This window comes from Leucoraja erinacea, chromosome 5 (assembly GCF_028641065.1).
Source record: "Leucoraja erinacea ecotype New England chromosome 5, Leri_hhj_1, whole genome shotgun sequence".
NCBI lineage: Eukaryota > Metazoa > Chordata > Chondrichthyes > Rajiformes > Rajidae > Leucoraja > Leucoraja erinaceus.
The window spans coordinates 29,093,556-29,116,757 of NC_073381.1; the positions used below are offsets into that span (position 1 = coordinate 29,093,556).

General features: G+C 43.6%; 1 protein-coding gene across 1 annotated transcript in view; it reads left to right on the forward strand.

Annotated features, from left to right (window-relative positions):
• Nucleotides 1-20,224: 20,224 nt before the first annotated feature.
• Nucleotides 20,225-23,202, forward strand: part of LOC129697081 (grainyhead-like protein 1 homolog) — a 91,145-nt gene continuing 88,167 nt past the window's right edge. The window contains 1 exon segment of the mRNA XM_055635299.1: nt 20,225-20,470. Coding sequence (XP_055491274.1) covers nt 20,451-20,470 — 20 coding nt within the window. The 5' untranslated portion in view covers nt 20,225-20,450.

Genomic DNA, 23,202 nt, shown 5'->3' on the forward strand with positions numbered 1-23,202 from the left:
GGAAAATCATAATTTTTTCCGTTAAACTTGCATATTTCCTGTTTGTACCTACGTTTTTTTCAGTTGTAATAAACTAATTCTAAAGTGGACTTCAAATGCTTCATGGAAACATAAATACCTACATTGTGGTTGTTTTGCAACAAGATTTTTTTTTTAACCAAATTAAATCTTTAACTTGCATTCCCACATGGAATCCCACGGTGAGGTTCCTGGTGACCATTGGATGGTGACACTAAGTACTATTTGTGTGGTCATTTATTTTTGATCATCAGTTCGGGCAGGCTGCAGATAGCAAGGATGTTATTGATCCCTCCCATGCTGTGCAGGTGAACAGTTGTGTGGTTGGAGCTCACTGCATAGATATTTGGTATAAGAATGAGCTATTGTATTAATCTGCTTTATTTTTCCAAATACTCAAACTATTGTCAGCCTTTTCAGTCGTACCCATCAGTGTAGAGGGATCAAGTTACCTCTTCTTCCACTGCTTCTTCTCCAACCCGTGTCAATTTATATACATAGTTATAGTCCTAATGTTAATATAGCAGACATGTAAAATTAAAGGACCGAATCATTAAAATATTTTCATGTTGTAATTTTAAGGATAAATTACTGTAGTAAAATAATGTAAATGAATCTACGAGATTCCAAGTTTATGTTCATGAGTTTAAACGTATATGTCTAAGTTTGCCGTTTACTTCTCATTTCTGCGATGTTCCAAGTTCCTCTCCCGAGTTACTCTTGAGCCAACAGTGACTACCGACGTGTGGAAAAATCATCACATGGATAAAAATGTCATGCTTTTTTTTTTTACTATAAAAAGCCTCCCATGACCATGGACAGAACTGCCCTGATGATCAGCTTCTCCGTGTCTTTTTATGTAGCTTCATGCTTCTCTTGTCATGTAATTAACCGCTTTTATCAAATTGGTGCCTATCATTGCTACAATGCAATAAATGGCAATTAAAGTACTTGACTGTCAAAAAAATCGCAAAACGTAAAGGTGTTTAAGAAACGCATTGCATGGAGAACTTCAAAGCTTTTGTAAATCGATTAAATTCAGGTAGAAGTTGAACTCGAGATTCAAATCCCCTGAAAGTAAGGTTTCTTAACACAGGATAGATGTTCTGCCAGAACGGAGTTGCTGAATAAAATCGTCTCCTGTTTTCCTCCGTTTCTTGCATGACCTGGGCTTGCCAGCTTTATTTCACACTCTGTGATCTGTGTAATGTGTATAAGTGTAAAATAATAAACTGACCAAGAAGGTCCAGTGTTTTCCCCTGTTAGTTTAGAGATACAGAGAGGAAACAGGCCCTTCGGACCACCGGGTCCGCGCCGACCAGCGATCCCCGCACACTAACACCATCCTACACCCACTATGGACATTTTTACATTCACCAAGCCAATTAACCTACGAACCTGTACGTCTTTTCACTCTCCTTTCTGTGCTCAGCGCATCAGTGCTGTTATCAAGCACTGGCTATCATTGGCAAATTTATGCTGCTGAAAAGATGGTGTGAAGCCAGCTTTTTTGTGTAATCAAAAGATTCTCCAGCATCTGCAGTTCCTTCTTAAACTACGAACCCCAAGGTCTTTTCACTGTTGATGGTCAGGGAGATTCTGTGCTCAGCGCATCAGTTGAGGTTATGCTCACTGGCTATCATTGGCAAATTTATGGTGTGAAAAGATGGTGTGAAGCTGTATCAGCCTGTGTAATCAAAAGTATATAGAGAGTAGGGCAGGGAACTGAGCATGCAGCCCCAAGGTGCCCCAGTGTTGATGGTCAGGGAGATTTTGTTGCCAATTGGTTCTGATTGAGGTATGCTCATGAGGAAATCAAGGACTCTGTTGCAGGAGGGCAGAGACTTAATTTCCCGAATTTGACAATGATTTTGGAAGGAATGATGAAGTTGAACGGCGAGCTGTAGTCATAGAGTCATGAGGCACAGAAATTATTTGTCCCGTTTTTCTAGTCACAATAGTTACTGCTGACCTAGAAATCAATCATTACTGGTTTAAAACAAAAACTATACTATTGACTTTAGAATTTTTGTCTACAGATTCTTCTTCATTTCTTGACCACTGAATTTTCTGCAATCTCTCCTGAACATAGAATGTTTGCAATGTTCCTGAAGCTAATAGCACTGGGATCGGTCAGAGTGCTGGCTCTTTAGAAGAGCTTCACCTGTCTACTTTCCCCAAATCACACAGTGCTGGAGGAACTTAGCAGGTGAGGAAGCCTCTGGGAGAGAATGGACATGCAATGTTTCGACTCGGGATTCTTCTTTCAGACATGAATGTTGCAGGCCTAGCCCTCAGTAGATACCAGAATTCCTGGTTCATTCAAGGCATCTGGTTAGGGAACATTTTGATGTACCATGTGGGGACGCATTCCCCCACATGGTCATAAGAAGGGTCCCAACATGAAACATGCCTATCCATTTCTCCCCAGATGCTGCCAGATCCACAGACTTCCAATAGCACGCTGTGTTTTGCTCAAGAATCCAGCACCTGCAATCTCTTGTGTATCTACGTCCTCCAAATGCTCATTCTGGCAGCCAACTCTGTTTTCCAAACACTGTCCACTATGGAACCATGTGCTTTACTCTGCTCTACTCCAGTCCCTGGCTTTTATCATAGATTCGAATGATGGGCCTTGAGACATTCAATATTAACAAAGGACAAACGTTTGACACTAATTTCCTCATAGTTTTTGCTGGAGAGTTAAGTATTTGGCAATTTATAGCCATTAAAATCCCTTTATTTCCTGCTATCTCTTGGTTGTGATGAATGCTTACCAGACCAGTTTTGTACCTGGAAGTGTAAATTCTTCCTGCTTTTCTACCAGTGATTGCCAACTCATTTTAACAGCCAGAAGGTTATAGGTAAATTCAGCTCACATCCATCAACATAAATGATTCATTAGAGATACAATAAGTGCCAGTTTTTGTTTCTCCTTCTTAAGCCTCAGGCAACATGACTTGTTCATGAGATGGGAGTTCCTTATTCGTGGGAACAGCCGAAACTCAACGTGCAGGGACTTGCCGTGTCCATTGTCAATCTGCATCGTCTCATACCTGTGATAACAACATATATGACAATTTAGCAATTAAAATGCTCATGGGGCTCTTTCAGTGATTTATTGAATGGACTCGATATCCATGGCAAAAAATCTAAATCTTATTAACATAAACCATTTTTATGGTTTTAGTAATTCATCTATTAGCCGCATAACTTTCTGCAATTATTGGTTTTCCTTTATTTTACTAATTAATGATTCATGTTTCTACGAATGCTTAATTTTAAATTTCATCGTTGATATTTCTCTACTAATTCAGATATTTACCGATTTTTTTAATTCGCGTTGGCTATTTTGTTATATCCTATTATTATTTATTGCAGTACTATCAATAACATTACTATGGGAAACAGGCTGTATATGCAGAATTTATGAATTACTCGTGTTTGTTTTTTTGATTAACTAAGACGAGAAGCTGAAATACCTGTTTCTGTGATGTATAAGTCTGTGACTTGAGAACATTTTTGAATAATAAACTACATCTGTAATATGATCTGGAGTATACAGTAAGATAATGCTAGGTCTAGTTATGTATTGTGAATTCAACTATGGCTGTTACTCGGGATGATTTAGGTTTTCTGTGCATTGCCCTTGTGGCTAAAAGGATCAGGGGGTATGGAGAGATCAGGTACAGGATACTGAGGTGAATGATCAGCTATGATCATATTGAATGGCGGTGCAGGCCCGAAGGGCCGAATGGCCTACTCCTGCACCTATTTTCTATGTCACTATGTTTCTATGATCCCTTTAGCCACAAGGGCCACATCTAACTCCCTCTTAAATTCAACCAATGAACTGGCCTCAACTACCTTCGGTGGCAGAGAATTCCACAGATTCACCACTCTCTGTGTGAAAAATGTATTTCTCATCTCGGTCCTAAAGAACTTCCCCTTATCCTTAAACTGTGACACCTTGTTCTGGACTTCCCCAACATCGGGAACAATCTTCCTGCATCTAGCCTGTCCAACCCCTTAAGAATTTTGTACGTTTCTATCAGATCCGCCCTCAATCTTCTAAATTCTAGCGAGTACAAGCTGAGCCTATCCAGTCTTTCTTCATATGAAAGTCCTGACATCCCAGGAATCAGTCTGGTGAAACTTTCTCTGTACTCCCTCTATGGCAAGAATGTCTTTCATCAGATTAGGAGACCAAAACTGTACGCAATACTCCAGGTGTAATCTCACGAAGACCCTGTACAACTGCAGTAGAACCTCCCTGTTCTTATGCTCAAATCCTTTTGCTATGAATGCTAACATACCATTTGCTTTCTTCACTGCCTGCTGCATCTGCGTGCCTACTTTTAATGACTGGTGTACCATGACGCCCAGGTCTCGTTGCCTCCCCTTTTCCTAATCGGCCACCATTCAGATAAAGGTCTACTTTCCTGTTTTTGCCACCAAAGTAGATAACCTCACATTTATATACATTATATTGGATCTGCCATGCATTTGCCCACTCACCCAGCCTATCCAAGTCACCTTACAGCCTCCTAGCATTCTCCTCACAGCTAACACCGCCCCCCCATCCCCCCCCATCTTCGTGTCATCTGCAAACTGGAGATGTTGCATTCAATTCCCTCATCCAGATCATTAATATATATTGTAAATAGCTGGGGTCCCAGCACTGAGCCTTGCGGTACCCCACTAGTCACTGCCTGCCATTCTGAAAAGGACCCGTTTACTCCTACTCTTTGCTTCCTGTCTGCCAGCCAGTTCTCTATCCACATCAACACAGAACCCCCAATACCGTGTGCTTTAAATTTGCATAATAATCTCTTATGTGGGACCTTGTCGAAAGCCTTCTGAAAGTCCAGATATAACACATCCACTGGTAACTGACTCTAGCAGTTTCCCCACTACCGATGTTCGACTAACTGATCTGTAATTCCCCGTTTTCTCTCTCCCTTTTTAAAAAAGTGGGGTTACATTAGCTACCCTCCAATCCTCAGGAACTACTCCAGAATCTAAAGAGTTTTGAAAAATTATCACTAATGCATCCACTATTTCTGGGGCTACTTCCTTAAGTACTCTAGGATGCAACCTATCTGGCCCTGGGGATTTATCGGCCTTTAATCCATTCAATTTACCTAACACCACTTCCCGGCTAACCTGGATTTCACTCAGTTCCTACATCTCATTTGACCCCCGGTCCCCTGCTATTTCCGGCAGATTATTTATGTCTTCTTTAGTGAAGACAGAACCAAAGTAGTTATTCAATTGGTCTGCCATGTCCTTGTGCATGCCACGTGCTTCAGATTACCTGGCCAGCGATTTTTCTCAGCATAGCTTTGGATGCATATGCATAGACAATGTTTCAGCCTGGTTGATCTATTTGTCTTCCAGTGTGAGGACGACACTGCGTACATACTGTAGTAACTTGTATAGTGTGACTATAGCGTAGTTTTTGCTGTGAGATGCCTTTATCGATTGTAAATTCGACACTGTAGCTAGTATTTAGACTTGTTTTTATAATATTATACACAAAGGTAAGGCCATACACAGATATGTCTTCTGATATTGAACTGCAAGAAAGGTCTTCCCAATCTATATCATTCTATTTTGACTTAGAACATATGAAACTTGGTGCAAATGCAAAATAACAAAGGACATTTATTGTCACATACACCATTTCTGGTGTAGTGAAATTTGAGTTGCTATTTGCAGCACATCAATAAAAGTAAGGCACCACATTAAAGGAGAATTTAACATAAAACATAAAACATAAAAACATCCCCCCCCCCCCCCCCCACAATGGTTCCCACTGAGGGAAGGTAACGAAGCCCAGTCCTTTTCCTCTTGTTCACCCCGTCGTCGGGGCCTATTTGAGGTTGCCGCAGTCCCCGATGTTTCAGGCCCTCTTGCCGGATGATGGAGCTCCAGCGTCGGGAGAACACTCTTCAGTGGCTTGGTGTGTCTGGAACGGCGAAAGATCCCAGGCTCCGCGGTGTTCAGAGTCATTGCTGCCGCAGCTGGACGCTCCGCAGACCCCACAGCTCCGCGATGTTGGAGTCGGCGGTCTCAGCGCTCCGGAGCTTACTACACGGCGACCCGGGTAAGGCATCGCCCGCTCCGCGATGGTGCTTCAGTGCTGAGCCGTTGCCGAAGCTGAAGTTCTGGCCGGTAGGCCGCGAGGAAGGGGCGAAGTTACGGCTCGGAGAAAAGCCGCATCTCCGACCAGGTAGGGTTAGGGTTCCCCCCCCCCCCTCCCACATAAAAAAGATTAGACCTTCAAGATGAAACTTTTTAACAAACATTTAAAAAGGGTGAAAAGATGGACAGCTGCAGGCTGGGCAGCCATACTTAACAGCACCCTCACTCAAAATCTATATATGATGGGCTTCTGAGTTGCTTACAAAGAGGTTTTTTTCAATACAGTACCTAAAAGAAACTGTGATATAACTTAGATTAGATTAGATTCCTTTATTTGTCATTCAGACCTTTCGGTCCGAACGAAATTTCGTTGCCTGCAGTCATACATATAATAACAAAACACACAATAAACACAAATTAACATCCACCACAGTGCACCAGGCACCTCCTCACTGTGATGGAGGCAAAAGCTTGTAACTGATGGTGCATCAGTAATGTTAGGACGAGATGCAGGGGTTGCAAAGCTGTTTTTTGATGATTTCCCTCATGCAACTGTTTGGCGGTGCACCAGTCACAGGCTTGAACTCAGTGTAGGTGAGGCTATAAATGAAGTTGCAGGTTTGAATCATTTTCAGATATTTTGTGATAAATTGTATTCCTTATATCATAGGTTTCCTAAGAATCAGGATGAGTTAACTGCATGCGCTGAGGCTCTTCACTGTCAACTGTTGAATATTGGTCGTGTTTTCAGTGTGAGATGGGTTGCTTTGTCTTACCAAACTGTAAAGGCAATGTGGCAGTCTTATAAAACTATTTGGGAGCATTTTGGAAAAGCAAGCTGTGATGCTTCAAGATCTAGTGCAGAGAGAGCAAAGTACGAGGGGCTGAAAAAAGTATTAGAATCATCAGCTTTCGTAAATAATTTGGGCTTGTTGATGGACAGTTTGCTAGAGTTGTCTGAACTGTCACTTGAACTGCAGAACTGAAATTGTACACTTAGTAAAGCACACGAGGAAATTAAACGAACTATCCATGTTCTTGAATGTCAAATAGAGAAGCCAGGAAAGTTTTATACTCAAGTGGAAAAACAGCCAGATGATATTGAATGGAATAAATTTGAGAGCTGGTAAAGTACCTACTATACATAGACAACAGTTTTTGAGGAGTTTAGTCAATAATATGAAATCCAGGCTGCTTGAATCTACAACAGCTTCCAATGATAAATGTAAAAAGTTAATTAACCAGTCGAAATACTTAGATATTAACAATTTTCCAGAAGATTCACTTTTTACCTTTGAGGATAATGATGTAGAACAAATGGCAGAACGATTTGGCTTAAATTGTTGGCTTTGTATCAGAGCCTTCAGAGATTTCAAGGAATCTAAAGGGAAGGTAGTTTCTGCAGATTCTCAGTAGCTGCTAATGGCTGTAAATACAATTCCGGTATCAACTGCAGAATGTGAAAGATGTTTCAGTGGCATAAATTTCTGCATGTCACCACAACGTGCAAGACTTCAAACTGATCATCTCTCAACTCTTCTATTTATTAAGTTGGTGGGACCTTCTCTGTCAAAATTCAACCCTGAAGAATATGTGAGGACATGGCTTCTTAGTGGCAGAAGGCATGCTGAAAAAAAGGCATGCAGATAGGAAGAGGAAGTGACAGAAAAAAATGAAGATTATATACCACTATCAGGGCCTTAAGTCGACTGGACCAATTTCTCCCAATTGGGCCACGCGCCTAAGGGGAGCCCGCGTTAATTTTCCGTAGGACTCCGAGAGAGTCCTGGCCCGTGGCGGCTCCTGATAAGTGATATGTTCTCTCTGTGGATGCTGCCTTGCCCGCTGAGTTCCCCCAGCACTGTGTTTTTTGTTTGGCTCTGAAGTTGAAGGTGGACCCCCCTGTGTCTACCAACTCCCTGTTTGTGGTGGCTCAGCGGGACGGGCAGGGGCTCTGGGGAGAGGGTTGCGTTTCTGGTCGAGACTCTTCTTCAGACAATCACAAGTACTCCCACTGACGAGAGTTCAGTTCATTCTGAAGAAGGGTCTTCTCTCCAGAAGCTGCCTGTCCTGCTGAGCTACTCCAGCTTTTGTCTATCTTCAATTTCAGAGTTAGATCAATTTTTCTCATGGGGGGGCTTATAGCATATAATACAATAATATTAAAGTATTATATGAGATCTTGAGAATATCACATTTTTGAATTTTCAAGGTATCTGGGTGTTTATTACTATTTCCGTCACAACGGTCAATTTTGTAATTAGCTAGAATTAGGTACTTAACTAATTATATGCTTTAATTACAGGTCATCCAAGTAAGATGTTTTATATTTGTTTCAGAATGCTTCAATCTATAATAACTGAAAATTTCATTCAGTTCTCTTAATTTTTAAGAAAGTTATGGGCTTTTGACTGTCCTCGATCACAGCTTTTGTGTTAAGTCAATGGAAAAGCAACAGGGAACAAGATGCTAATTTCCGTATGAAAATGGCCATAACTTTTTTAATACTGAAGATATGAAAGTGAATTAGGTGTCAAATTAAACTTCTTTTTGTGCTTTATCTGATGGGATAAATTGCAGATTTGATTTTAAAATCTCAAAATTTTGTAACATAGAAAATGTACCTACATCTTGGAGGCCGAAGGTTAGGTTGTTAGCCAGGAAAGATTGACTTTGTTATCCCTCAGTACAGCAACATCAAGAACGATGATGGGGAGGGCAGGAGCATTGAGAATTAGGCCTTTCGGGGATCATGCCAGCATCCAGCTCAAGAGCGGGACAGCGGGCGATGGATAACAGGACAGTGGGCGGTGGAGCTTACTCCATATGTCAGTGCGAGTAACCTCAATTGATCCCTTGTTCGTACCGACACAGGAGTAAGCCCGCTGTGATGTTATCCATCACCTGCTGACCCACTCCGCTCTATGATCTTTGCTCTTGAGCTAGTCCCTGCACTTTTCGGACGGAGAGCACTGTCAGAGGTGAGCTGGCCGGCAGAAGGCGCTGAGATGGCAGTCGGTTCCACTGTCCGGTGATGGCGGCCGCTCGTAGCCACATGAGCTACTTCCCTCCCCGGCCACAGTGCGGTGGCTCTGCACCTGGAGCGCCGCGGCAGAGGTGAGTGAGGGGGTTACTGGCATGAACCCGACCCCCTCCTTCTCAATGCTCCCGTTAGTTCAGCGCTGACCACCATTGTTGGCAGACATGTCTGAAAAGCCTGTATACTGGATATCAAACATTTGAATAAAGATCTGTTGAAAACTCCAGTAGTCGTTTCTCAGACCACTAAATTGGTGACCCTGACCTGTCTAGCCGTCGTTAGACAAGAAGAATTATACAGGAAGAGAGTGTTCCCGCAGAATCGGCCAGCACGAGGTAGGGCGCACCAGCCTTCAAACTGCCAACCTTTTGGCTCGATCAACCTCAGGTGTGGTTCGCCCATGTGGAGGCACAGTTCCACCTACATCGCATCGACATGGATGGCACCATGTATTTCCATGTGGTGGGTGCATTGCCACAGGATTGTGCCTCGAGGCTGGTGCCCTACATCAGAGACCCTCCGTCCAGCGGCAAGTACGAAGGGTTGAAGGCCCTGTTATTTCACGCCTACGGTCTTACCCGTAGAGACAGGGCGGCAAGACTGCTACATATGGACTGCATCGGCGACCAAAGGCCATCGACGATCATGGCAAAGATGTTGGCCCTGATGGACGGGCACCGCCCTTGCCTGCTTTTCGAACAGGTGTTCTTAGAGCAGATGCCCGACGAAGTACAGCTAATGCTAGCGGGGGCCGATTTCAGCGACCCGCAACGGCTCGGGGAGAGAGCCGACGAACTGTGGGCGCACAGATGGCGAGACGTTTACGCTTTCGTCTGCCCCCTGGTCACACAACGGGAGCAGCCGAACCAACATCACGAAGAAGAGACCCAGCCCAGTGTCGAAGAGGATCCGCCACGGCCAGTGGTCTACAGTCAACGCAGTCTACTACCACCAACGATACAGACCCGAAGCTCGAAGATGTCGGAGCCCTTGTTCGTTTCCGGGAAACGCCCCGGCCGATCGTCCATAGAGGTGAACGCGATCGTCTCCAACGTACGCCTCTTCGTCCGCGATCGCCTTTCCGGCCACCGCATCCTTGTGGACTCCGGAGCCCATGCTAGTATGCTGCCTCCAAGCGCCCGAGACGTTCGTGCTGAGATGCTCATCGCTCGCCGTTACAGCGGGTGTATGAGGGTCTGTACAAGGTGCTCAGTACTGGTGTCTCAACGTTCACATTGGACATGGGTGGCAAGGAGGAGTTCGTCTCCTTGAGCCGCCTTAAGCCAGCACACGTTGACGAAGATAGACCAGTGACAGTGGCCACTCCACGGCGTAGAGGACGTCCGCCTGTTGTTTTGCCACCCTCTGCACCTGTTACCTCCGGTCGCGTTTCTCCGGTCCCCTTTGTCATGCCCGTCTCTCATTCGCGTTTTTCGTGCCCCTCTGGTCCTGTTTTGCCGGTCCCAAATGTTACACTCGCCCCGCGACCTCGGACTACGTGTTCCGGTCGAACCGTCGGTTTACCCGTGCGTTTCTGTACCGCGGAATCTGGGGGGGGGGGGGGCATGTAGCGGCGCCTGCTAGCGCACGCAGATATCGAACCCGGCGTTCGGAAGCTGCGGTCACGTGATTCGGGAGGGGCTGCTTGTTTCGCGCGGTTTTTCACTTGTGCACGTTAATTCAGCGCTGATCACCGTTGTGGGCAGACGTGTCTGAGAAGCCTGTATACTGGATATCGAACTTTTGAATAAAGATCTGTTGAAAACACTAGTAGTCGTTTCTCAGACCACTAAAATATATTCCCGATTTTGATTCTTGAGATTAATATCCCTTTGCTCTGTTAGCAGTGTTAAAGTACTTATGAGGTAGAGTCAGGAAAGGGAAATTTATTATTTTTAGTTTAGTTAATTTGTCAGTTGATTTTTTGTTGACTGCCATAATTTCTGAAATGGTCTTAAAGTAACTTAACTGTTATAAAGCAGTAATAAGTGATTTTTGTCCAAACAATTGGAACTTGCATAAAATGTTTGCATTACTAGACTAAGTGGGACCCGTTGGGTCCCAGCATCACACAGGAGGGCTGGTCATCCAACGCAATATTCCACCTCTCCACCAATTCTAATATTGGTGGCCAGTTGGGGGGGGGGGGGCTTTCTGGAGCGCTAGTATGGGTGTTATGGGCTGAAGGGACTGGTTTCCAGAGGGCTAGTATGGGAATTGTGCGCCAAATGGATTCTTGGGCTGGCGTCTGTCAATCAAGCCTGTTGTGCTGGCAACTCACTCACTCACGGCTGGTGGGCTGGTAGTTGACTCACGGCTAATCCTTGAAATTCTATTTCAAGCAGGGTATAAGGCCACCAAATTCAAGTGCAGTTTCTTACCACTTCTAGCAGGGTGCAAGGCCACCAAATTCAAGTGCAGTTTCATACCATTTGAAGTAGGGTGCAAAGCCACTAAAGGCAGCGAGTCGTGACCTCTCCCTCCTCCATCTTGCAGAGACTGAGCCACACCCACATTTCCGGGTTTTATAACCCCCCCCCACCGGAAAAGGTGTGGCTTTCATGGAGTGATTGACAGGAGAGAGATTCTCAACATTTTTTAAAAAACTAATAACACTTTTATTTTTCATTGATGGGAAGAATTCTCTGCATCTGCTCAGCGGAGGGGGACTGAGTAAGATGGCCAAAAATCACAGCCGTAAGTGGTAGCGTTTTATCTAAAATCAATATACAGTGCAAACAGGAAGTAAGTGCATTTACAGTAGTGCCTTTTAACTTCAAGCCAAAGCACCCAAGCCACCATTTGCAGTAAGTAGTGCCTTTCAACTTCAAGTCAAAGCGCCCAAGCCACCACTTGCAGTAAGTAGTGCCTTTCAACTTCAAGCCACGATTTGCAGTAAGAGTGCCTTTTCTACTTCAAGCCAAAGCTCCCAAGCCACCATTTGCAGTAAGTAGTGCCTTTCAACTTCATGCCACCATTTGCAGTGCCTTTCAACTTCAAGCCAATGCACCCACGTCCCCATTTGCAGTAAGTAATGCATTTTAACTTCAAGCCATTGCACCCAAGCCACCATCTGTAGTAATTAGTGACTTTCAACTTCAAGCCACACCCAAGCCACCATTTGCAGTAATAGTGCCTTTCAACTTCAAGCCAAACCAACCAAGCCCCTCGCAAGCTTTAGAACCAATAGTCATTTTTTTGCAAGCTTTAGAACCAATAGTCATTTTTTTGCAAGCTTTAGAACCAATAGTCATTTTCTTTTTGCAAGCTTTAGAACCAATAGTAATTTTTTTGCAATATTTAGAACCAATAGACATTTTTTTGCAAGCTTTAGAACCAATAAACATTTTTTTGCAAGCTTTTAGAACCAATAGACATTTTTGCAAGCTTTAGAACCAATAGACACTTTTTTGCAAGCTTTAGAACCAATAGACCAATAGACATTTTTGCAAGCTTTAGAACCAATAGACATTTTTTGCTAGCTTTTTTTTTGCAAGCTTTAGAACCAATAGACATTCTTTGCAAGCTTTAGAACCAATACAGAAACTTTTTGCAAGCTTTAGAACCAATATACATTGTTTTGCAAGCTTTAGAACCAATAGACACTTTTTGCAAGCTTTAGAACCAATAGAGACATTTTTTGCAAGCTTTAGAACCAATAGACATTTTTTTGCAAGATTTAGAACCAATAGACACTTTTTTTGCAAGCTTTAGAACCAATTCTGCAAGCATTTTAGAACCACTAAGGGCACTTACATTTGAGTAGACATGTGTTCAGTGTTATTCACAGCTCAGAGAAACGTGACCCTCTGCCTTCCTCCATCTTGAAGAGTGAGTGAGGCACACCACTTCCTGGTTTTATAGTCCCTCCCCCCTGCCACCAGCGGGGGCAGCAGAGAGAATGGGGAATTTTGTAAAAACCATTAATATCTCTGTCATTTTTAATCGACGGGAAAAATCCTCAGCACACATGCGGAGGAGGGGGGCTCTGAGCAAGTTGGCCAAAAATGACGGCTGTAGGTGGCGGCGTTCTCTCGGAAATCGCAGCACAGATGGCCAAAACCGGTCAAGAACAGACTTTTAGTAATATAGATTAGCAGGGCTGCCAACTCTCATGCATTGAGCGTGAGACTCACGCATTTCACAAAATTCTCACGCTCTCACGCTGATCACAAAATTATATAATGAGAATAGGACCTGTTTTGTTTAACAAATAGTGTAGGAAGGAATTGCAGATGCTGGTTTAAACTGAAGATAGACACTAAAAACTATAAAAACTCAGCAGGACAGGCAGCTTCTCTGGAGAGAAAGAATGGATGATGTTTTGAGTCGAGACCTTCAGCCTGAAAAGGTTGAAAACCAGCCATAAAACACAATACAGTGCTATTGTACAGTAATTTGAGCATTGGCATGGACTACTTTATTGCATTTATGTCCAACCGTTATGAAGGGTGGGGGGACATTATTGAAAATATTGGGCAGAGACATAAAGTTATCCTCATTTGCAATAGTCATCAATTCAAATTAATCTTCTGAATATAGGGTGCATGAGGTGTTGTATTACAAAAGGATTGCAGATGCTTGTTTGAGATATTAATAAGCAATGTTACATGTCTGTGAAGGCATTATTAAGTTAATTATTAAATTCCTGTGATCTGTAACCATTTGAAGGTTTGTGGTATTATAACCTCTTGTTCACTAATGGATAACCACATGAGTTCCATCTACATTAGTGGAAGCCTAACAGTTAAATCCACTCTTACCTCAAGTTGATTCCACCAGTGTAGATGAAAGTACTGTAGCCTCTTCAATTCTATTGCCATTTTCACAACATTTTATAAAATGTTCTCTTGACAAGAATGCTCTAAATCGCTTGCTTTGCATGTATGATTCTGGCAGGTATGTCTGCTAGGATCCAGTACGTCAGAAGCTCAATTATATTATTACTTGTTCAGCCATGTTAGGAGATTTTTGAAACTTTGTCCCAATTTTAGGAGTTGGTAATTTTAAAGACTGCTGCAAATGAGATTTAATAGCTTGGATTTTGCTGTTATGAGTTAGTTTGGAAGGATCTTTGCTCTCCAAAGGGATTGATGCTATCAAGTTGGCAAGCAGCCAATTGTTTTAAAAAGCTCTCATGGACTGGAAACCAGGAGGAAAGTCCTCAACCTATACTTACATTTTACAGGGTACACAATAAAATTTGATACAATTTGATGAATTTGATAATTTGATTAAGGTAGATGAAATTTTGCAATTCAACTCTATATATACAGGTATATATATCATAAAGGTCAATGGGATCTCTGCTGAAGAAACCTGCCATTCAATGTAAAATTGCTGACATTTCCTTCAGTGATTGCCTGGTTCAGTGCTCTCACGCAAGTATGAGCAAATATATCAGTTTTGAACTTCGGATCAACTGACCACCACTAACTCCTTATGTTGTCCAGCAATGGTTCATTAGGTGTTCGGTGGGGGCGCTGCAAGCCGGCGCCCTGTCAGCAGCGTGTCCGTTTTTTTCTACTTTTTTGTTTTTTTATTACTGGCGCAGTGTTGACTCTCGGCGTGGAGCGGGTAATCCCTCGCTGGGGCTCGTCAGAGGGGAGCGCTCCGTTTCGCTGGCCCGCGGTAACCTTAAGCCGTGGTCTGCAGAGTTTCAGCTGGCGTGGCGTCTGCATTGCAGTCCGGGATCCCTCGTGGGGGACCCGGGGGGAAGAAGAAGCTCCGAATGCCGGCCCGCCGCCAACTTCTACCGCAGGCGCCGTGGCGACACCATCAGGAGCGGGGTCCCTCGCTAGCGATCCCTGGAGAGGAGCTCCAGACCGCCGGCCCTGCAGTCTGCGGTGCTTCTGGCTGCGGCGCGAACTTGAAATCTACAACCGCCAGCCTGCGTCCTACACCAACCTGAAGCTGCGGTCTCCGGGGGGGAGGAGCCGATTCTGGAATTACCTTGACATTTACCTTGTCCTTTTACCATCTGGACGCCCGCAGCAATGGCAGCGGAAGGTTGAGGTCCCGACCACGGGGGGAAATGGAGGAGGGGTGGCCAACAGTGATGAATGCTGTGGTGGATGTTTGTGTTACATTTTTATCGTGTATTGTGTGTTCTTTCTCATTGTACCGCTGCTGACAAATTCATTTCACTTGCAATTCAATGTGACGAATAAAACCATATTGTATTGTATTGTATTGAATCCTGTGGTATACGGCCAACTACATTGGATGCACCAATATTCATTGCTATATCATTCAGTTAGATATAGCTCATAGGGTTAACAGAAGCAAGGGATATGGGGAAAAAGCAGGAACAGGGTGCTGATTCTGGATGATCAACCATGATCATATTGAATGGGGGTGCTAGCTTGAAGGGCCGAATGGCCTACTCCTGCTCCTATTTTCTGTTTCTATTTCAAAGGAGAGAAAAAGCTACATGAGGTTAAATTTCAACTAATCTTGTTTTTGATTAAGTGATTTAATTCAAATGAACTGGATTGTTTTTGCATTTACTTATCATTTCAAGTGTACTTTATTTAAATACCTGGTAAAATGTTAATGTGTTTAAAACAATAGACAATAGTTGCAGGAGGAGGCCATTCGGCCCTTCGAGCCAGCACCGCCATTTAATGTGATCATGGCTGATCATCCCCAATCAGTACCCCGTTCCTGCCTTCTCCCCATATCCCCTGACTCTGCTATTTTTAAGAGCCCTATCTAGCTCTCTCTTGAAAGCATCCAGAGAACCTGCCCCCACCGCCCTCTGAGGCAGAGAATTCCACAGACACCCTCTCCGCCCTCTCTCTATCCCCCCCTCTCTCTCTGACACTTCTCTCTCCCCCACCTCTCTATCTCTCTCCCCCTCCATCTGATCTGAAGCACAGGGCTGCCAACATTGGGTGAGAGTTGAGAGTGAGAAATTGCGAGGGAGCTTTCACATTTTTCAGCTTGAAATTGTGCAATCTGGTGCGTACTGTAGCAAGTCTTTTAACCTACACTTGAATGCAACATTTATGCTTTAAATTGGATTAGGTATGTATAGGTTTAGGCTAAATTACATTCTTAATTACATTCCACGGTAGAGCCAGGCTCTGATCAACAGGTGCAGTACATGAATGCCTATATTCAAGTATGGAAAACAGATTATTTTTCAGATTATAATATTTTATAATCATAAACGTTTTAATAGGATTTATTTAAACTACTTTGAATGTATGTGAATGTCAGACATTCATGCTCTTCGATAGGAGTAGGTGTGGCTTAGCTTGCCAGGGAGTGGATTCCTGTGTGGAAGATTTTGTGGTGCTCAGGGCCTCACTGATCAGCAAGTTTCCTCATGGAAGTAGGCACTGAGGGAACCCCTCTTTGGAAAGGTAGGGTTAGCTAGTAGGTGTATCTCCAAACTAAACTAAACAATAATAATGGAGTACCCCATTAAAGATTCCCTTGGACCTTATGAAATAATGTGTAACATTCTCAGAATAATTTATTTTCAGAGTATTTTTAAAAACTAAGTTAAATCAAGTGATTTCTATGAATCCAGTGAAAAAGTTTTGTAGTGAAAGGCTGAAACACTGGCAGCAACATCCAGAAATCCTGTCATTTTCAAGGCATAATGATGACAAACATAATATTGCATCATTATCCCTTCTAAATACTTTTTAAATTGTATTTATTAAGTATCTAAGAAATACAAATTATGTTATGTGGATCTAATTTTATGTAACCATGCCAGTAAAACTCCAATATTCTGATTATTCGTAACTCCTGGATCACTACATATTCCAAAATAATAAATCCGGGTCAACTGCAAGCAGGAGTGAAGTCAGATCCGTAGATCTGGATTGCAATTGGCAGCGTAGTCAGAGCCATGGTTCTGGAGTGTAAGTGGGAGTGTAGTCAAAGCCACGAGTCTAAAGTGTATGTGGGAGTGTAGTCAAAGCGGGGCTAAATGGTACACTGTAGCTGGAGCTTGGGAATTGGTCTGGAACACCAAGGCTCAGGAACGGATAGATTTGTGGCCAAAACCAGGATCCAGAATGCTTGTATATTTTCCAGTCTCTTTAAACTCAGTTGATTACTGGAAAATGTATTATGCTATTGTGTAACATGTTTTAAAAAATAAAATGAAGGTGTATTTGGTATTAATAGGAGTAACATCCAACAATTCAGAAAACCAACTAGGGTGTCAATTCATCAGAGTTTTATTCTGAGATTTTGGAAGATTCCCCTCAGCAGAATAATGGTTGAATGCTGATCTATCTGTTTCTTCACATCTTTGTGTGATGTAGGGAACAAATTAAGAAACCAGACTAAAACAGTTTATATCTCATTATTTTGGATTCAGTGGTGTTATTAAATTAATGGGACTCTTATGTAATCTAAATAGTTTTACATTCTCTCAAATATATTGCTTACATTAAGTAATTTACTATTTTAAAGGACATATGGATGCGAGTGCACATTAAATTGACTTGTTTGCAACATTATTTATTGTAAAATCAACCCATGTAGAGTCTCGACTGAAACATCACCCATTCCTTCTTTCCAGAGATGCTGCCTGTCCCGCTGATTTACTCCAGTATTTTATGTCTATCTTTGATTTAATCCAGCATCTGCAGTTCTTCCCTACACATAAATAATTAATTAATTCATTAATCTGCACATATTTTTGATCGCTTTATTAGTTTGCATTATGCTGGTTGAAAACAAACAATAATTAATCTAATTCGCTGAAGAATAAGAAAATAATATATCAACCAAAATATGTTTTTTAACGTCTGCCAATAGACAATAGACTATAGGTGCAGGAGTAGGCCATTCAGCCCTTCAAACCAGCACCACCATTCACTGTGATCATGGCTGATCATCCACAATCAGTATCCCGTCCCTGCCTTCTCCCCATATCCCTTGACTCTGCTTTCTTTAAGAGCTCTATCTAACTCTCTCTTGAAAGCATCCAAAGAATTGGCCTCCACTGCCATTCGGAGAAGTTTAATAAAGACCAAGGTCTCTGTGGTAGGTGAGAGGAATTGCATAGAATCATAGGATTTTGTAACATTCAGTCCATTGCTTCTGTACTGCAAACTTCACCAAATGTATGCATTTCAAAAATTGATCCATTTACTCAAATGGGTGTTGTGTTATTTAGATATTATAAGGACAGCTTTTAAGTGCAAAAAAGAGCAACAGCACTGATGTTACAAACTATTTTTAACTTTGATATAAGAGATATATTTCCAAATATTGTTTCCATTGTATCATCACTCTTGGTTATTCCTAGCAGTCTTATCGACTAGGTTATTAATGGTTACCGTTACTTACTTACTTACCTGTTCATATTTATTTTGTTACAAAAACAAATGTGCACCAGGTAATGAGTTAATGCAATTATTTTTCGAAATAAATTGTTATTTTTCAAATTGACATAATTTTGGATCTTTTTTGTCAACAATTGGCATGTAGTCTAAATTATCTGCACGCAAATCAAATAATAATAGGATGTTGTCTATGCTATTGAGACTGGGACTATCCTAACGTTTAAGAAACTATTAGACAGGTACATGGATGGGACCGGTTTGGAGGGATATGGACCAAAGGCAGGCAGGTGGGACAAGTGTAGCTGAAACATGCTGGCCGGTGTGGACAAGTTGGGCCGAAGGGCCTGTTTCCTCACTGTATCACTCTATGACTATGACTGGAAAAGACTGCGAGTTTTGACTGAGCTTTTCGCAAATTAGGTTTCGATCGCATGCATTACCGAAAGAAGGGTCTCGACCCGAAACCGTGACCCATTCCTTCTATCCAGAGATGCTGTCTGTCCCGCTGAGTTACTCCAGCATTTTGTGTATATCTGCATTACACAGTTTCTGCGCAAGGCTCAAATGATGTGCTACAACTTTGACAGGACTTTGGCTTGCAATGGAAAATTCAGCCATTTACATGATCGGGATAGATTAACCCACATGCAAATAATATGTTTCAGTTAATTGAAGTTTTGTATATGATTTATTATTAAATACAATAGACAAACACTCCTTAGTGTCTGTCAACGTGCATTTTACCGCAATGCCAAATTGTTCCAGTCTCCAATGCATGTAAAATGTCCCCTGGCACGGTTCCAGGAACAGGATGAATGTTTGTTTCTCAACGACCATCGATGGAACAGATGATCGGGTCCTTATCGTGGTGGCTAATGGACACAAACTGGTCGGGGCACTTTCTACAACAGACACTTCATAAGGAAATACACAGGGTCTTCGCTTCGAACCGTTAACTTTGTTTTTCTTTATACTGCCCAGAGTTTCCAACACTTACTGGTTATATTTACAAAATAAATATGCCATTGACCTGACACAGTGCTGCCGAGCAGCCCAAGTTCCTAAAAGCCGTCAAATAAATGCAAGCGTGTAGAAAAGGCAACTGTAGATGTGTAGGAAAGAACTGCAGATCTGGTTTAAACCGAAGATAGACACAAAATGCTGGAGTAACAGCGGGACAGGCAGCATTCCTGGAGGGAATGAATGGGTGCCTTCTTCAGACACAAATAAATGCAAGGTAGACAAAAAAGTTGGAGAAACTCAGCGGGTGCAGCAGCATCTATGGAGCGAAGGAAATAGGCAACGAAACGTTGCCTATTTCCTTCGCTCCATAGATGCTGCTGTACCCGCTGAGTTTCTCCAGCTTTTTTGTGTACCTTCGATTTTCCAGCATCTGCAGTTCCTTCTTAAACACAAATAAATGCAAGTAGTCCCTTGGTAATGGCTGGAGTGGAGGATTGCAAACGTTGCCGGTGTCTGAGGAATTCTCGATGCTGAGCAGGTCATGAGCGCTTTACACGGACCTGCCGCGGGACTGCAGTGAATGCGGGAACAGGTAGATTGTGTTCACTCCAATTTAGTTACCCGCAGCCGTGAAGCGCCATCAATCAACACATACGGACAGCAGGAGGCGGGACGGGCAAACACGCCGCCAGTCCAATCCCATTGAGACCCGCAACTCGCTCGACACCTGAATCTCTGCAACGCGACTGGATTGCGTGTGTGTGAGTGTGAGAGAGAGAGAGAAAGGAAAACAAAAATACCTCCGCAGAACCCGTTTGACCGCCGCGCCGAGCGGATGCGCTGGCTGTTCGGGTTTCGCCGCACGTTGGCCCAACTAGAAAGTCCAGTTGGACCGACCGTGGAGTGAGATTGAGATTGAGGTTGTGCGAGAGGGGTGGGGTGGTGGGGGGGAGGAAGACAAGAAGATGACACAAGAACACGACAAGTAAGTGTGAACTCACTCGTTCTGCTGCAGATTGCGAGATTCACCTTGTGTGGACCCGGGGGGTTTGGGAGAGGTGATTGTGAGGTCTATTTATTTCAATGCCCTTCCCTCGCCCTGGCTGTGTGGATGGGTGGTCGCAGCTCTAAAGGGGGGTGTGAGATCTTGCATCGGGCGAGATAGAGAGTGAGGGAATGCAATGCAATGCAGTGCAGGCACCTGTCAGCCCGCCCGCGACACCTGCTCCCAGCCCCACTCCACCTTCTGCACAGATGAAGATCGCCTACATGTCCATGCGTACATAAATTGCAGGAGCAGCAGAATTAGGCCGTTCGGCCCATCAAGTCTACTCCACACAAAAAGCTGGAGTAACTCAGCGGGACAGGTAGCAATCTCTGGAAGAAGGATCTCGACCCGAAACGTCACCCATTCCTTCTCTCCAGAGACGCCGCCCGTCCCGCTGAGTTACTCCTGCTTTTTTGTGTGTCTATCTTTGGTGTAAACCAACATCTGCAGTTCCTTCTTACACAAGTCTACTCCGCCATTCAATCATGCCTGATCTATCTTTCCCTCTCAACCCTATTCTCTTGCCTTCTCCCCATACATAACCCTTGACACATTGATACAACCGGGGGTTTGACTTTACAGATTATACAGTGGGTAGTGGTACGGGTTACCCGCCAATCTTGCTGAACCAGTCAGTGCTGGGAATCGCGCTAACCTGCTCCCCACTGTTTTAACGCCGACTTTCCCCCACGATAAACCCGGGGCCACCTCCAGCCTCGCCCCCAGAATGGTAGTCAATTTCCGACCATAACGACGCTTATGCTGTTTAAAAGACTGATTTGCGCGGCCGGCTGCGTTTTTTGTTTGCTGTTTATTCTGTGCAAGTTCGCCTTGGGTGGGCTAGGCTAGGCTAAGGGTCGGGGTAGGGGTGAAAGGTGATCAGTGCTGGTGGGCGGTTAAAGAGCCCGCTCACCAGGTGTAGCATCGGGCAGGGGGTCGGAATTAGGCTCAGGATCAAACCACGAAACCCAGTTCGGTTTAATTAAAAGGGGGAAAGGAAGTCGGGTAACATTGGATGGGGAAAAAACCCAGTTGGGATTGGTGGCGGGGGCGTAGGGCGAGGGAAAGAGGCGACAGTGAACTCGTCCAGTGGGACAGGCAGCTACTTTACACCACCGGTTACCACAACAGGAAAAGGGGGGTTGTTTAATGTTCATGTAAATTGCCCCATCTCCATTTCACCCCGTTTTAACGCTCGGCGCAAGCAATTGTAGGATTCAAATGTGGGGGGGGGGGGGTGAATGGGATGTCTAATCGTTTGCCCACCAGTTGCTAGTTTGAACAAGGAGACTTGAAGGATACAGTGTGGAGACATTTGGCAGTGGTGAAACTCTACACCTGTGAGGCGTTGGCCGTCATCTTCTTTAAAATCCCTGAGTCAGGAGAACAATCAGCCGACAGGTGCTTAGCAATAAACACTTTGCTTCCAGGGAGTGGGAGAGGGGATTGAGGATACATCAACCTGCCGTGGTTTGACCTTGTTTTGATCGCTGATCTGATGACCCTGTGTGACGCTTTGTTTGCTTTCCCGTGAAGAATGTCAACCGCAGGCAACGTTGCACTGACATTAATAAGATCTGCAACATGATGCGTCAAATGTCCGCCAAAGACACCATTATGCTGTGGCGTCAGTCTCAAGGATTATTTTACTCTAACTTCCCGATTATTATTGGCTGCCTCTGACGTCCCAACTCTTAATTAAACCTGCAAAAATCTTCTTTATCCATCCTTTATCTCCGCCTTGTACCTTCGCGGTGGACACTCTTATGCGGGCAATTGCACAGGTTTGCGTGAAGCGTCATTCGTGGTTGAGACGCTGGTAATAACATGATATTAAAATCTAGCAACAAGATTTTCATTGGGTTTTGATAAAGGCTCTGCAGTGAAAAACACCGACCAGGTTGGCTGTAACTGAAAGATATCTGCCTTGAATTTCAGGCATAAACTTGCACTGGTTTTGAAATTGGACTGTATAAATATAATACGAGAAAAATATAACATGGGAAAAGATAAGGTTTTCTGCGCGGCAGCGACATGTAAACATAGATAGACACTCAATATATTCTGCTGTAACTTCGGAAAGATGGTGGCAATTAACCAAAGGAAAGCAGCAGAAGTAAACGCCATGCAAAAGGGCCTGTCCCACTTACGCAACCTGTCAGGCACCTGTCATAGGTCGCCGAAATTTTTCAGCGGCGACCAGAAAGACACCACGACTCTTTGGAGACTTCTCACGACCATAGGCTGACCTCTCACGACCATACAGGCTGTCTCCTATGGTCATGAGTGGTCGACACCCGCGACATGTCGCCAGGGGTCGCATAAGTGGGACAGGCGCTTAAATGTCCTATTTCTGTCCCGTCACTCCTACTCTGATTTCTGGGGACAATGGCTTTAATTTAGCTTTATTTTTTAGCTATAAGATCAAAAGACATTAGCCAAATATTGGGAGATTGGTTTACACAAAATGCTGGAGTAACTCAGCGGGTGAGGCAGCATCTCTGGAGAGAAGGAATGGGCGACGTTTCGGGTCGAGACTCTTCTTGAGACTCTGTTTCGGGTCAAAGCCCTTCTTCAGACAGTTCTTTTCTACATATTTGGTAGATTGCTTGCAATCTATACACTACTTCTAAATTAATTGATGAACTTTGAATCATTCACACTAGATA